At 36.1% G+C, this 14,949-nt stretch overlaps 1 protein-coding gene across 1 annotated transcript; it reads left to right on the top strand.

Moving 5' to 3' along the window:
- Positions 1-627: 627 nt before the first annotated feature.
- Positions 628-14,501, top strand: dcaf12 (DDB1 and CUL4 associated factor 12). Its single transcript, XM_067376716.1, has 9 exons — positions 628-1,029; positions 5,617-5,907; positions 7,775-8,053; positions 8,238-8,298; positions 9,375-9,568; positions 9,672-9,737; positions 9,852-10,014; positions 10,109-10,287; positions 13,813-14,501. The coding sequence occupies exons 1-9, from the start codon at positions 973-975 to the stop codon at positions 13,969-13,971; spliced, it is 1,449 nt and encodes a 482-aa protein (XP_067232817.1). The 5' UTR covers positions 628-972; the 3' UTR covers positions 13,972-14,501.
- The last annotated feature ends 448 nt before the right edge of the window (positions 14,502-14,949 follow it).

Here is a 14,949-nt window from a genome sequence, read left to right on the forward strand (position 1 = left end):
AACTTCCAGTGGAACAGAAGTGAGCAACAACAAAGGTTACAGCTTATTGTCAGACAAATGGACATTTGTGCATCAGCCGATGGCATTGTTGAAACTGGAAACACTTTCATCACATTCAGATAGCCAATATGAATATGAACTAATACAATAATCAGAGGACACACCTAATTCAATCTCTTTCAGTAATAACATGAGGTTTATATTTCATATAACACTTGTACAGGGGCACAGAAAACTTAACGAAGGCCCTAATACAACATAGCATAACAGACTTAACATAATGAACAACTTTCTACTCAGATAGATTAAATGCACATTAACAACTAACGTAAACATTAACGTAATTCCTTGTTTGTTTTTCAAATTAAATGTGTTGAATTTAAGTTTGATGACCAGAGCTTATTATTATCCAGCTATACAAAGGAGAAATTGTACATTATAAATGCCATAACTTCTTTAAAAGCACCGAATTGTAAGAATGAATAGATATCCACAGCAGCACAACACGTAGAACGTGAGAAGGGCGCGCGCACGCACGCCCCAGACAGAGGCGCACGCGCACGCTTGACCTTGTTTTTGTTGATGTTTGACTGGATTGCGGCTGCGCGCGGCAATGTACGTTGTTGGATGACGCGTTTTGTCAGGAGAACGACGGATAGAAAGAAGATAGGTGAAAAGTGAGCTCGGTGCAGGGGAGGGGCAGCTGTACCCTTGTAGCTCCTCCACACAGACGGAAAGCAAACAAGCCTACCCTAAAACGACCTAAATCAAACGGATTGGGGATCGGCCATTGAAACACAATCGGACGGTTATTCGATTCATCCCCGGCCGACGCGACTCGGTTGGATTCGATTAGTCGCGCCGCTTCACTAGCCCGGAGGCCGCCGAAACAACCCCATCGCCATTATATGATCCACTTCCTAGCGTCGCTGCTGCCCTCCATGTGGGTGAGGGACCTGTGCGTGTCGGGCTATGGCGAGAAAAACAGTTAGCAGGAAAAGGAAAGCAGAGGAGCCCAAGGAACAACAGGTAAAAAAAACAGATCTCTCTTATACATGACAAAGGCACTATGCTAACCTCTCATTTTATATGAAATAATAACCACCTATAATGGTAAACAAGCTCGAAATGTAACAGTTTACAAATAGGAACATATTGCAGTCTAATGTTAGTACCATTCACTGGCTAAAGGCTAATCGTAAGGGTTGTTAACTTAACGTTAGTTGTTATTGACATTGATCTGGCAATGGTGAACTGGTTTATTAATGTGTAATCATTTATCAGTAGCCTTGGACATTTAGGTTGCGTGTCTGAGTAACGTTACGTCTTAATCCTGCACGAGATTACAGGATAATGATACTCCACCAAGAGCTAGACAGCATTAGCTGGTTAGTCCTCCAGTAGGACAGAGATCTGCTATAGTTCTCCATTATTTCATCGTTAAGATGAGAAATATCAATAACACAATGTGTGATTTGCTGCAGAATGATCCTTGATAAGATACAAAACATGTCATACATTAGTTTTGAACGTATCAACATTTAATGTTGTTGTATCAATGTATATCTTTATTGTGATATAACGCTAAAGCTACATTTCCTCAGACTTACTTATTACATATTTTATATAGATTAAATATATAAGTAAACGGGTATATATAAGTATGTAGCATTTTGAAAAAAAACATTACTTCTATGCCCTGACAGAAAGTGTTTAATTTTAGCTACATTTCACAGGTGTCATTGCTTTTTGTCAAAACCGTAAGGTAATTATGGAAACATCTCTAAAATCAGGCTTCATCCTGTAGGTCCTCTTTCTATATTTCACCTGCCATGGGTTCAACAAGGTCATATAGGTGCTGTTTAATTTTTAGCATGTATATCACACATTATTTTGTATTGATATTGAGCTATATTGAGTGATTGACCAGTAAAATGCATATGTTCTGAGAAAATGGAAAGAGCAGGATATTTCTTTGTCCCAGTACTCCTCAAGAATCAGTGAGCGATATCATATTATGGCCTTGTAGGTGATGTTGATGTGTTAAATAGGATTCACAGGACAGGATAGAGTTCTCATATGGGGGAAGGTGGTCTTCACTGCGACACACTGCTTGTAAGACTTGTTGCTTTCCTTTTTTGGTGTTGTTGAAGGTTTATTTCTGTTATCACAGGTTAACACTGGATGTATCCCTGTGGGACAGCCATATCTAAAAGAGAAAATCATTAAAAACAATTCACTGCTATCATAGGCCTTAACAAATGATGTTGGTAATGAATAACTAGTGTATGTCTACACTTTATTTGTTCATCTCACTGTTTATTTAAAATTCACTGGTATACCTTATATTATTATTTAAAATACGAATAATTGTAATTATTAAAAAATACAATTATCTTAATTATTTTATTAAAGCTTTTAGAAACAGTGTTTGCTAATGTCTTATTTATTCTCTGTATTGCAATCTTGTAAATATTATATCTTAAATAATATCATAAAGTCTATATAATATAATAAAGTCTAAATTTTTTCATGCATCAATACTTTCACATGTCATAGCTTAATATGCAGAGAGAGAGCTACATCTAATCTGTTTTGAAGATTTATTCCTCTGAAATGTATGTTTGTGTATCCCGGCCAGCATCAACCAATGGTGTGAATTTGGGGGTGGGACTATAGAAAGCCAGATGAGATATTTTTGTAGTACAGGTTGATTGTTAATGCTGATCCTTGCAGGTTTCCCACACTCTTGAAGGTCCTTTCTTTGTATGATCATACACTTTTGCAGAGTTTGTGAATGGGAAGGCCATGAATAGAGTACCTCAGAGATGACGTGTTTTTGTAGGCAAAACCCGGAAGCGAGTTAGCATTTTAGGACTTCCGGTTCCATCGCCCTGAAATCAATGGGTTTTTTGAATGGGTTTTTGCTGAATCGCCTGAAATAAGGTCTGTGGTTATCAAAGCCTCTACATATTTTCACGTTTTGATCTATGACATAAAACACATCAGTTATAACCCGCTTGTGATTTTTTTTAAACCTTTGTCTTAAAAACGGCAGTTGCTAACAAGTTGCTAAAAGGGACTATTTCCTTTGGCGGGGACTTTAGATGTCATCATGACAAACAGGACATTTGGACAGCATTTCTCATGAAAAAGTGGATAAGTATTCATACACAGCGCAGTTGATCTGCGACCATGGTGTGCTGTAGTCCATTTATAGCTGTTAGATTTGTATATCTGACGGCTTTATTTAGGCTTCAAAATGTATAAATGTTGTGTTAACTTGTAAAGATTATCTTGATAGACAAAACGTGTAAGTGTCATAACCCTTTGTTAAACACAGAGCTTATTTTTTCCGATTTTTTTTCCCAAAAGTCTATGGGAAAAATGCGTAGGCTTTCGATCGAGGGAACCCGTGCACCGCTAACTTCCGGGTCGGCCTACAAAAACACGTCATCCCTGAGGTACTCTATTGACTAAGATCCTATTCTGATCTACTTGGCCGTTAGGATCTGGGTCAGTCAGATAGGGCTGACGTTTACTAGCCTGAAGGGGGATTGGAAGAGCTTTACTGGAGTAGAGACGCATCAGTGTTTATGACTAGATCTCACTCAGGATAGATGGTGTAATTTCAGCAAGAGTTATTTATATGGGTGACGATGTCTTGGTAAGCATTATGATGTCAGTGCTGTTTAGCATTAAAATGAATGAGTCTCCGTTTTACACACTCTGATTGTTTGGCCTATGGGAGCTGATATACTTTAAGCCACTGGTTTTACACGCCCCCTGTCATGGCTATATTTGATTTGTCGATGCTTGCCGGGAGCACAGAGTCGCTTTGTCTGCCAGCTGGTGTTAGCATCAGATGGATGCCCTCACTTTTGTTGTTTGGCTGTTTTAATGTAATTTATTGTGTTTGATTGTATAGAGTGCTGTTAGCAGGGTGAGGTGATGAATTTTCAGTGCCACCAGGTGTTTTTCTTCGAATGCAAGCTGTTTTTAAAAAGTGCACACACAGTGCTGGATTGCAAAGAAGCCACCTAAAACCAGATGTCCTGTGAGATTGTTGTTCTCCTAATTTAGGGTTTCTGTTTTAAAAAAAAATACATAATCAGAATGAGAAAGAGATGATATTGAAATTACTAACAAAGAGCATTTTTGTGATGTAAAATTAAGATTTAAATGAACAAAATCTCAAGTTTTATGAAGAGCTCACTTAACCTGTTAACTGTCACCCCCACTTTTTTTTTTTTAGACAAGAAAATGCACTATCCAAACTTAAATGGTTGTAATTCAAGAATACTTGGAGTATAGACATATGGCTAGTCTTGTTTTAAAGATGAAATTTGGCAGATTATTGTAGAAGTGAAATATCTTATGTAAGTGAAACAGAAAAAAGTTTAGGTAGAAATAGAAGTTAGTAGAAGTTTAAGTTTATGAAAATGTAAAATGTAAAAATATAATATTTTATATATATATATATATATATATATATATATATATATATATATATATATATATATTTTTTTTTTTTTATTTATTTATTTATTTTTTTTTACAAAACACGTTTTACTCTAAAACTGCAAGGAAATCAAAGCCAAAAATCTGAACAAGTTGTGTTCCAAATTTCAGGTTGAGGTCTCAAAAAATGAGCTTTCAGTAAGATTTTGTTTGGGTGGAGTACCACACTTTTTCACTAGATGACAACCAAGCTCCATTACTGACCCTATAAAGGCGCCTCCATTTCCATATATGGTTTGAGTGATCTGAACCATATATTTCCATTATTTTCATACAATTTATGAAGACATCCTATATAGAAGTAGTATGGGAAGTTTGGCAGAATTTGATATGAATTCAGCCTCTACTAAACATAAAAACAACATGTATGTGGGTTATAGATCGCCGTCACAATCATAAAATGTATTTATTTTCTATTAGAAACATTTTCAGACCATTTTTTCTCAAATTGTATGTCTTAACTGAATGGATGTTATCTTTTGAACTCTTGGCATGAAAACAAACTTGTTTCAACCAATCTTTATGATTTTTCATGTTCATTGCTATTTCAAAATAAAGGTCTGAACATGCCTTATGAGTATGAAAATATGAAAAGTAGAGATTCTAAGCTTTCAAATGATATATAGTTTGTCAAGATTAATTTAGGTTTAGTATAGAATATTACTGTTTTAAATGTGTAATGGTTGTGGGCCCACCGGTGACAGTTAACAGGTTAAAGTTATTCTTATAAACACTAATGCTAATTTTCAGTAAATTTACAAATTAATATCAATTTTTCATGCTGTACATCATAATGTTGTGATGCTTGAATTTATTTTTAGCATTTAAAATTTTTTTTTTTTTTTTTAGTTTAGTGTTTTATATTTTATTTTATTTAGTTAAATATATTTGGTGTATTTGATTTATTCTGTGATTTGTCAGTTATAACGTGAAAATTATTATCAACTGCCAATAAATGCATTACAGTTTGTTTCAAGTGATAGCATTTTTTAAAATTAAGTCATGAATGATAAAAGAACATTTATTATGATTTATTATGTTTTCATTTAGATTTTTTACATTTTGTTGAATCACTCCTTTTTGTGCCTTTGACAGTTGGACTGGTGTCAGAGTGTGTTTAAGCGTGCCCGCGTGTCCAGCTCAGCGCGTCATGCCCAGCACTGGTGGCAGAGTCGGCGGTCGGTGGTGTGCTCTGTGAGAGGGAGGGAGTTCCGCCCGCAGCAGCAGCATGAGTGGAGCTTCCAGCGGAGTCTGCGCGGATTTGCTGCCGGACGCATTCCCGGAATCCTCAGAGAGAGAGAGTTCTCCCTCGGCCGCCTCAACAAGGTGTTTGCTTCCCAATGGCTCAACCACAGGCAGGTGGTGTGCGGGACCAAATGCAACACGGTAAGATGGTTTTTGATCAGTACTTCTTCAGTATGTAATGTTATCAGTGCTGTATTTATGATTAATTTAAATCTTGAAATATTTGAAAGTTTACTGTTAAAGGGTTAGTTCACCCCCACATTAAAATTGTCATTAATTACTCACCCTCATGTTGTTCCAAGCCTGTAAGACTTTCGTTCATCTTTGGAACACAAATTAAGACATTTTTGATGAAATCTGAGAGCCTTCCTTCCCTCCATAGACAACTACGCAACTGACACTTTGATGCTTCAAGAAGTTCATATTAATCCATATGAATTGAGTGGTTTAGTCCAAATTTTCTGAAGGCACTCGATCACTTTATATGATTAACATATTTAATTTAGGCTTTTATTCATTATTTGTGGTAAACAAAAGCTAAAGCATGTTTGCTTGACGCATGCGAGAACCAATGAGGTTCATTCTCGTGTGTTAAGCAGCACATTTGAGGTTCGGTTGAGCTTCTGTTTATGTTTGCTGATCAGTGTTTTTATATGTAAATAAAAGCTTAAATTAAATCTGTTCATCAAATAAAGCGATCAAGTCTCTTCAGAAAATTTGGACTAAACCACTCAATTGACCCTTGGCAAAGACCCGCTCCCCTTAGTTACTGTTGCTTTGCCCAACAAGCAATGGCTCTGTCACGCCACACAGAGTGAAAAATACATTGCGGAGCAAAGAGGACACTGACAACATGTCGACAGACAAGACAGAGCAGGTTACTTATGACATTAAACAAAGTCACAGCTTTAAAAACTGTATTTTTTTTTAAGAAATTCGAACAATAAAAAACGTTTTGTGGCTCTTTAATGTGTCGTGACAGATTGCTGTAGCGCCTCAGCTCAAGCGGCTCGTGAACCAATCATCTCTTCCTACTAGTTAATTTATAGCATCAAATAAATATTAATTAACATGAGAAGGAATGTTGTTTCAAATGCGGAAAGATGTCAGTACACACCATTTTTCAAGTTTAAGTCCACCGAGGTTAATCTTCTAACTCCTGACTGCTTTGTTGGACAAAATGGTGGATTCGGTGTTATGATTGGTGAGATCTCTTGTCAATCAAACTCCCGGCGAAGGTTCAATTAATATAGATTAGATTTATGATCGCTTAATGAACTTTTTGAAGCATCAACGTTGCATAGCTGTCTATGGAGGGACAGAAAGTTCTCAGATTTCATCAAAAAGATCTTCATTTGTGTTGTGAAGAACAACGAGAGTCTTACAGGTTTGGAACGACATGAGGGTGAGTAATTAATGAAAATTTTCATTTTAGGGTAAACTATGGGGCCCTTCACACAGAATGTGTTTTTTCCATTCCACTGTGCTACTTTTCCATTGTTTTTCTATGTAAACGTGCTAGATAGATGTTACTTTTATTTTCCAGATTTACTTTACTTTTTTTAACTTTTTTTTTATTTGCCTGAGACACTTACAGGATATTCTGCATATGAGTTGGATAATTACATTTCTAAAGTGCAATACATAAAATTTCCAAGAAAAAAGGCAAAGAAAAGTAGGCCTACCAGCAGTATTATAACAATCTATTTTATAAATACAAAAACACACAAGAAATTACTAAAACTTTTAACTAAAATGAAAATGTAAAAATAAAACCTAATTTGAAACGCATCTATATTTAAGCCTTTACCTAAAACTTAGCTCTGAGATGTTCAATACTACATTTTAGATCATAATAAAGTCACTATCCTATTTCATAAACATTAAATTATGATTTTCCCTATTTATTCCCTGTTTAATTTGTTTATGTAAAAAATTACCTAATTTTATTGAATCAGAATTCCCACAAGGGTAACTTTAGTAATCCCTTTTTTCTTTGTGCTTTTAGCTATTTGTGGTGGATGTCCTCTCGGGACAGATAACCAGGATACCTATGCTGAAAGACAGAGAGGGCAGGGGAGATGTCTCCCAGGGTTTGGGTGGAGTGGGAGGCCATTTCCATTTCCACAATCCAGGATCAGTCGGTGGCCTGGATGTCCAGCAGGGATGTGGCATCCACGCCATAGAGCTGAACCCCTCTCGTACTTTGCTGGCCACTGGAGGAGACAACCCCAACAGCCTGGCAGTGTACAGACTTCCCACACTTGACCCTGTCTGTGTTGGAGATGTGAGTCTGGCCTTTGCTCCCTTTTTAGTTGTGAAAGTAGTGTAAATGTCAAACGGTTTAGTGGCTTCAGCCTTTGGCTTCATAAAAAGAAAAAAAAAGTGCTTTTAGTGGCTAGCTTTGGCTAACATAATTAAAAACAATTCTGTTATGTAAAGACTCAAATTTGGTTCTGTATTTCTAACAGGATGGGCACAACGACTGGATATTCTCCATTGCATGGATCAGTGATACCATGGCAGTCTCAGGTAAGAAGCTTGCAGATCCAGTTTTGAGCAAACACTTTACACCGTGTCCTAACACATTAAGTGCTTGTGTACGTTTTAAGAAAACTGTCAAGGTCATATTTCACCCCAAGAGCAAAGGAAGAAAAGAAATTGAAAGTATGTTTTGCATGAAGACAATGGGGCCTAGTTCAGGAACATTAAGATTGATATTATTTTCATTAGTTTAGCACATCCTTGTCCCCTTTTCTTAGTAACATGCTGTAACGTGAAAATGACTCATTCTCATAACTGTAATGTGATTTATATTTTTTACATAATTAAATTTAAATCTATTTCATTCTGATTTTAATTAAAAAGAAAAAAATGTCTGGACATGATGGTTTTCATTAGTGTATTACTGTAATGAGAATGACATTTTGAATTCTAGTAATTAGATTTTTCTTTTGTCTAAAATGTAAGTGACTTAAAGGGATAGTTCATTCAAAAATGAAAATTCTGTCATCATCTACTCACCCTCAAGTTGTTCCAAACCTGTATACATTTTTTTTGTTCTGCTGAACACAAGGGAAGATATTTGGAAGAATGTTTGTAACCAAGCAGATCTCGCCCCCATTGACTACCATACTAGGAAAAAAAATAAAAAATACTGTGGTAGTCAATTGGGGAGTTGCTTGGTTACAAACATTCTTCCAAATATCGTCCTTTGTGTACAGCAGAAGAAAGACATTTATACAGTTTTTGTATAATTGTTGTACAGGTTTTGTATATTATTGACGTTTTACTCAGGCTACTTGTCTGGTCGGGCTAGTAAAATTCTTTTTCACTTGTCCCTTAAAAAAATTCACTTGTCCCAGACAAACGTTAATGTCGAACCCCATCCTTGTTTCTCATATTAACAATTCTCTTCATAATATTTCACTATATTTTTTTGGCTGGTTATCACAAAATAACCTGCTTAAAGCAATACAAGACCCCTCTACTTCCCCTGACTACACTGTCTGGGTGTATTTTGAGATAAATTATACATTATCACTTATGTGTTGTACAGATTCTACTGTTCCATTAAAAGAGAATGAATCTTTTCTTCACTGGAGCAGGATCTCGCGATGGTTCCATGGGTCTGTGGGAGATATCAGAGGAGGTTTTGTCTCAAGCGGAGAAGCGTCAGAATGTGGAAGGTGTTCCTTGTTACTCCCACATCTCTCACCGCGCTCTCAAGGACATCCCGAAAGAATACACCCACCCCTACAACTGCAAAGTGCGCGCACTGGCCTTCAACAACAGCCATAAGGTCAGCAGCTGTCTATGACTCATGTGGCTGTACTGATTCATTGTGTGTTATTCATCTCACCATTTTTCCAATTCCACTTTCATCTCTTTCATTCATCCATTAGGAGTTGGGTGCCGTTTCTCTAGATGGATATTTCCATCTGTGGAAAGCAGAAGACAACCTGTGTAAGGTACAGTTACCACTATCAGCATTTTCTCTCTCTCATATATTGGCTTTTTATGCCAAGCTCTGTATTTTTTACAATTGTCTAATGACTGTTTTTTCCGTTTAATATGATTGTCAGGAGCTTTCTACGAAACTTCCTTACTGTAAGGAGAATGTGTGTCTGGCTTACGGGATGGACTGGTCTGTTTATGCAGTCGGTTCTCAGGCGCACGTTTCCTTCCTCGACCCCCGGCAATCGACTCAGAACATCAAATCCGTGAGCTCCAGGGAGCGTGGTAGTGGTAGGTTTTTTGTTTTTCCCTCTCAAGATAGTTCACTCAAAGTTAAAAAGTTATATTTTGCAAAGCAAACTGGTGCTGTTTAATTATTTCTTAGGTATTCGCTCTGTGAGCTTCTATGAACACATAGTGACAGTAGGCACTGGCCAAGGTTCCCTGCTCTTCTATGATATCAGGGCCCAGCGTTTTCTGGATGGCCCATCCAGCACACCCGGCGGGTACCGGAATCGCACTGCAGAGGGCATCCTTAAACTCACCACAGGGAGAGGATGGCTGGTAGGAGTGTTTTACATGCTGAAATTTAACATATTGATTAGATCTTGGTTGATTAGACCAATATATGCATCTTATATTTGACATAGGCCATTGCAGGCACTTAATAAATAAATATCTTATTTTTTATTATACTTCTGTTTTAAATACACTAGAGCTGCACGAATGTGGATAAATTGAGAATTATGATCTTTTTAAAAATAGAAATCAAGATTCTCCGACAATTCTAAACAGGTTCTGGCAAAATCTTAATTACTGTAGTCTATTTAAGCGTTTTATTAATTGGAATGAATTATTTTTTAAACATTGGTATAAATGAATGATTCAATGACTAGTGAGTCATAAAGACTTCACTCGTTTCATTGCTGGATGAATCAGTGTTTTTGAACTAAAACATTTTTAACAGTCGCTTGTTGCCTATTGGCATGATGTAATTAATATGATCTTTATTAGAAGTCAAGTTACTTTACTTTCAAAAGGTGATTTACTCTATTTTGATTGCTATTGTAGAAATCGTGTGTATATATCTGAACTATAAACTTTTTTTTTTTTTATCCCAGTACTACTTCTGTGATCATTTGAATTATTGTAAGAAATAATATTAAAGAAATAATGATACTGTGTTGTTGAAAAGACTATGAAGCCGTTTCATAAATTTCAAATGCTCTCTCTGGCTCGTTATTTAGGAATAAGATTGCGTGGCTGTTTGATTGCGATCTTTTCGCCACTAATTTTGGATCACACTCCCGTTTAGTGGTTTGGGGTCTGTACATTTTTAAAAAATAAAGTCTCAGCTAGGCTCCATTTATTTGATCAAAAATACAGCAATACATAAATTTAAAATGTAAAATAATAAAAGTTTCTATTTTGATATATTTTAAACTGTAATTTATTCCTGTGATGGCAAAGCTGAATTTTGAGGTAAACAATTACACATATTTTATATATACATATTCTTTGTTTGAAGTTCAAAAGAACATAATTTATTTATTATTCATTCATCATTTATTTGTCTTTAGAGTCACTTTTGAATCAGTTTAAAGGGATTGTGCACCTAAAAATGAAAATTCTGTCATTTACTCAACCTCAGGTTGTTCCAAACTTCTATACATTTTTTTGTTCTGTTGAACACAAAGGAAGATATTTTTAAAGAATGTGGGAAACTGAACAGTTCTGGGGCACCATTGACTTCCATAGTATTTTTTTTCTTACTATGATAGTCAATGGTGCCCCAAAGCGGCCTGGTTGCAAACTTTCTTCAAAATATCTTCCTTTTGTGTTCAACAGAACAAAGAAATTTTTACAGTTTTGTAACATCTTGAGGGTGAATAAATGATGACAGAATTTTCATTTTTGGGTGAACTATCCCTTTAAGGCATCCTTGCTAAATAAAAGTATTTTTGTTTAAAGAAAGTCTTACCGATACCAAACTTTTAAACAGTAGCATATATGTTTATTATAATTCTGTTTTAAAATAAATCTGATACCTAAACAATTACTGTTTTGCATTTTGTTTATATATGGGAACTTTCATACTCATTTGATGTACATATATTATTGCTATTTTTTGTTTCTTTTGCTTTATCCGCCCACTACCTAATTTTTGCCATGAAATCTTTGGGCAAACTTTTAAATTAATTAGCCTATAAATACGCTTCTTTACAAAGTGCTTACTTTAGCAGTCAGTTGCCTGCAGCATCAGCCTCTGCTTACCATATGGAAGTTCATTAAGCAGAAATGCGGTCTGCTGCATTAATCAGGGGTCCACACGGAAGTATAACTACTATTTGATTGGTTTAATTGACCCACTTAGGTTGTTGCCTGTTTGTTACAACTTTGAATACTGTAACTATATAAGGGATAACGTACAGTCAGCCACTCATTATCGCAAAATAAACAACTCCTCTATACGTCGGGGTCCTGATTTCCCTGTCTGAGGCCATTTTGTGATAATGAGAAGAGCCAGCTGTACATTATACCTGCTGTTCAAAAGGTTTGAGTCAGTAAGATTTTTTTTAAAGAAATTAATACTTTCATTTAGCAAGGATGCATTAAATTGATCAAAAGTGTCAGTAAAAACATTTATAATATTAGAAAATATTTCTATTTCAAATAAATGCTGTTCTTTTGAACTTTCTCTTCATTGAAGAATCCTGAAAAAAATGTATCATGGTTTCCCCAAAAATAGCAGCACAACTGTTTTCAACATTGATGATAAGAAATGTTTCCACCAGATCAGCATATTAGAATGATTTCTCAAGGATCATGTGACAATGAAGACTGGAGTAACGATGCTTTGACATCACAGGAATAAATTACATTTTAAAGGCGCCATCGAATGGAAACTTGAATTTACCTTTGCATAGTTGAATAACAAGAGTTCAGTACATGGAAAGACATACAGTGAGTGTCAAACTCCATTGTTTCCTCCTTCTTATATAAATCTCATTTGTTTAAAAGACCTCCGGAGAACAGGCAAATCGCAACATAACACCGACAGTTACGTAACAGTCGGGATCATTAATATGTACGCCCCCAATATTTGCATATGCCAGCCCGTGTTCAAGGCATTACACAAGCCAGTATTAACGTCTGGATCTGTGCACAGCTGAATCATCAGACTAGGTAAGCAAGCAAGGACAATAGCGAAAAATGGCAGATGGAGCAATAATAACTGACATGATCCATGATATCATGATATTTTTAGTGATATTTGTAAATTGTCTTTCTAAATGTTTTGTTAGCATGTTGCTAATGTACTGTTAAATGTGGTTAAAGTTACCATTGTTTCTTACTGTATTCACGGAGACAAGAGCCGTCGCTATTTTCATTGTTAAACACTTGAAGTCTGTATAATTCAAAAACACAACTTCATTCTTTATAAATCTCTCCAACAGTGTGTAATGTTAGCTTTAGCCATGAAGCACAGCCTCAAACTCATTCAGAATCATATGTAAACATCCAAATAAATACTATACTTACATGATCTGATGTATGCATGCAGCATGCATGATGAACACTTTGTAAAGATCCATTTTGAGGGTTATATTAGCTGTGTTTATTTAGTTTATGCTGTTTAAGGCAAGCTCGAGCTCCGGGGGCGGAGACCGTGAGGAATTAAAGGGGCCGCAGCATGTATCGGTGCATAGTTAATGATGCCCCAAAATAGGCAGTTAAAAAATGAATTAAAAAAAAAAAATCTATGGGGTATTTTGAGCTGAAACTTCAGACATATTCAGGGGACACCTTAGTCTTATATTACATCTTTTAAAAAAAACGTTCGATGGCACCTTTAATATATATGATTACATATAATTACACTTTAATATATTAAAATAGAAAACAATAATAAATTACAAAAATAAATATAATTTAAAATAAATTAAAAATCCTGACTTCTTTGAAAAACATAAAAAAAAAAAAATCTTACCAACCCCAAAAAGAAATGGTAGTGTATGTATATTTTTATTGAGGCTGAAAAAATATCAATCCATATCAGATTCTAAAATGCTGATTCTTCTTCTACAGAATCACGATGAAACATGGAGAAGCTACTTTTCCGACGTCCGCTCCTTCCCGAATGCCGTGTACACACACTGCTACGACGACTCTGGCACCAAACTCTTTGTGGCCGGCGGCCCCCTGTGTTCTGGCCTACACGGAAACTACGCCGGCCTCTGGAGCTAGCCTCCGTCCATCATCCATTTCGCTCTCATGCACCATGGGCTTACAGGCCATCTTCCATTCTTCCCCTCACTCCTTTTCACTACTGGTTTAGCTTCTATCCCAGATTATTTCTCAAAGGCCTCAGGAGCATAGATGTGGTTCTCAGATGTTTTTTTTTTCTTTTTTCTGATTGTTCTTCTGTCTTTAAATTTTCATTTGCCTATTGTAGTCCTGAATTCACATCTGTTTTTGTGTGTGACGAAGAAAAAGCAGTGACCCTGACACAATGTCTGATCTCCTGGAGAAGTTTGTTTGAGTCCTGAAAAAATTGGCTGCCTGAACCTTTGAGAACTGTAGAATAGTGTAAAAATATATGAAAATATTTAACAGTCTCTCTGGGCATTACTTTAAAATTTATTTTTGTTTCATTTGCTGATTTTCTTCTTTTTTTTTTTGCCAGAAACATGGCGTGTTGAGTTTGTTTTGCTGTGTGAAGATCTGCTGATCAGCCCTTTTTCTTAGCTCACAGTGGACTGATATGACATTGTGGATCCTAAAAAGGCTAAGAATCGGCTTTTGGAGATGACTCTTGGTACAATGAACGGACAGCCTGACCTGTAACCTCACTGTGCAGTACTGGACACTGGGGTCAAGACTGCAGATATATGAAGAGCACAGAGTAAACATGGACGTGATTCGCAAAGCGGTCAATGAAGACTCGCCTGTTGTTTTCCTTTTCCCTTATGTTTTCCAAAATAATGGCAGGGAGAGACAATTGTAGGAAATCGGATACAGTTTGTGTTCTGTTTGAGGTATCTTGGAGAATGCCTCTTTTATTGCTGGTTCTGTACTAACACACGCACACACTCGCATCAAGATTGCAATTTTCCCTCTGTGACATTTAGACATCTTATTTATTTTGTATTGTTGCCATCACTAGCACTCATGACGTTCAGGTACAATCATATTTGTTAGGATTGTTGCTTCTTATCTTCTCTG

Source organism: Chanodichthys erythropterus, chromosome 22 (genome assembly GCF_024489055.1).
Source record: "Chanodichthys erythropterus isolate Z2021 chromosome 22, ASM2448905v1, whole genome shotgun sequence".
NCBI lineage: Eukaryota > Metazoa > Chordata > Actinopteri > Cypriniformes > Xenocyprididae > Chanodichthys > Chanodichthys erythropterus.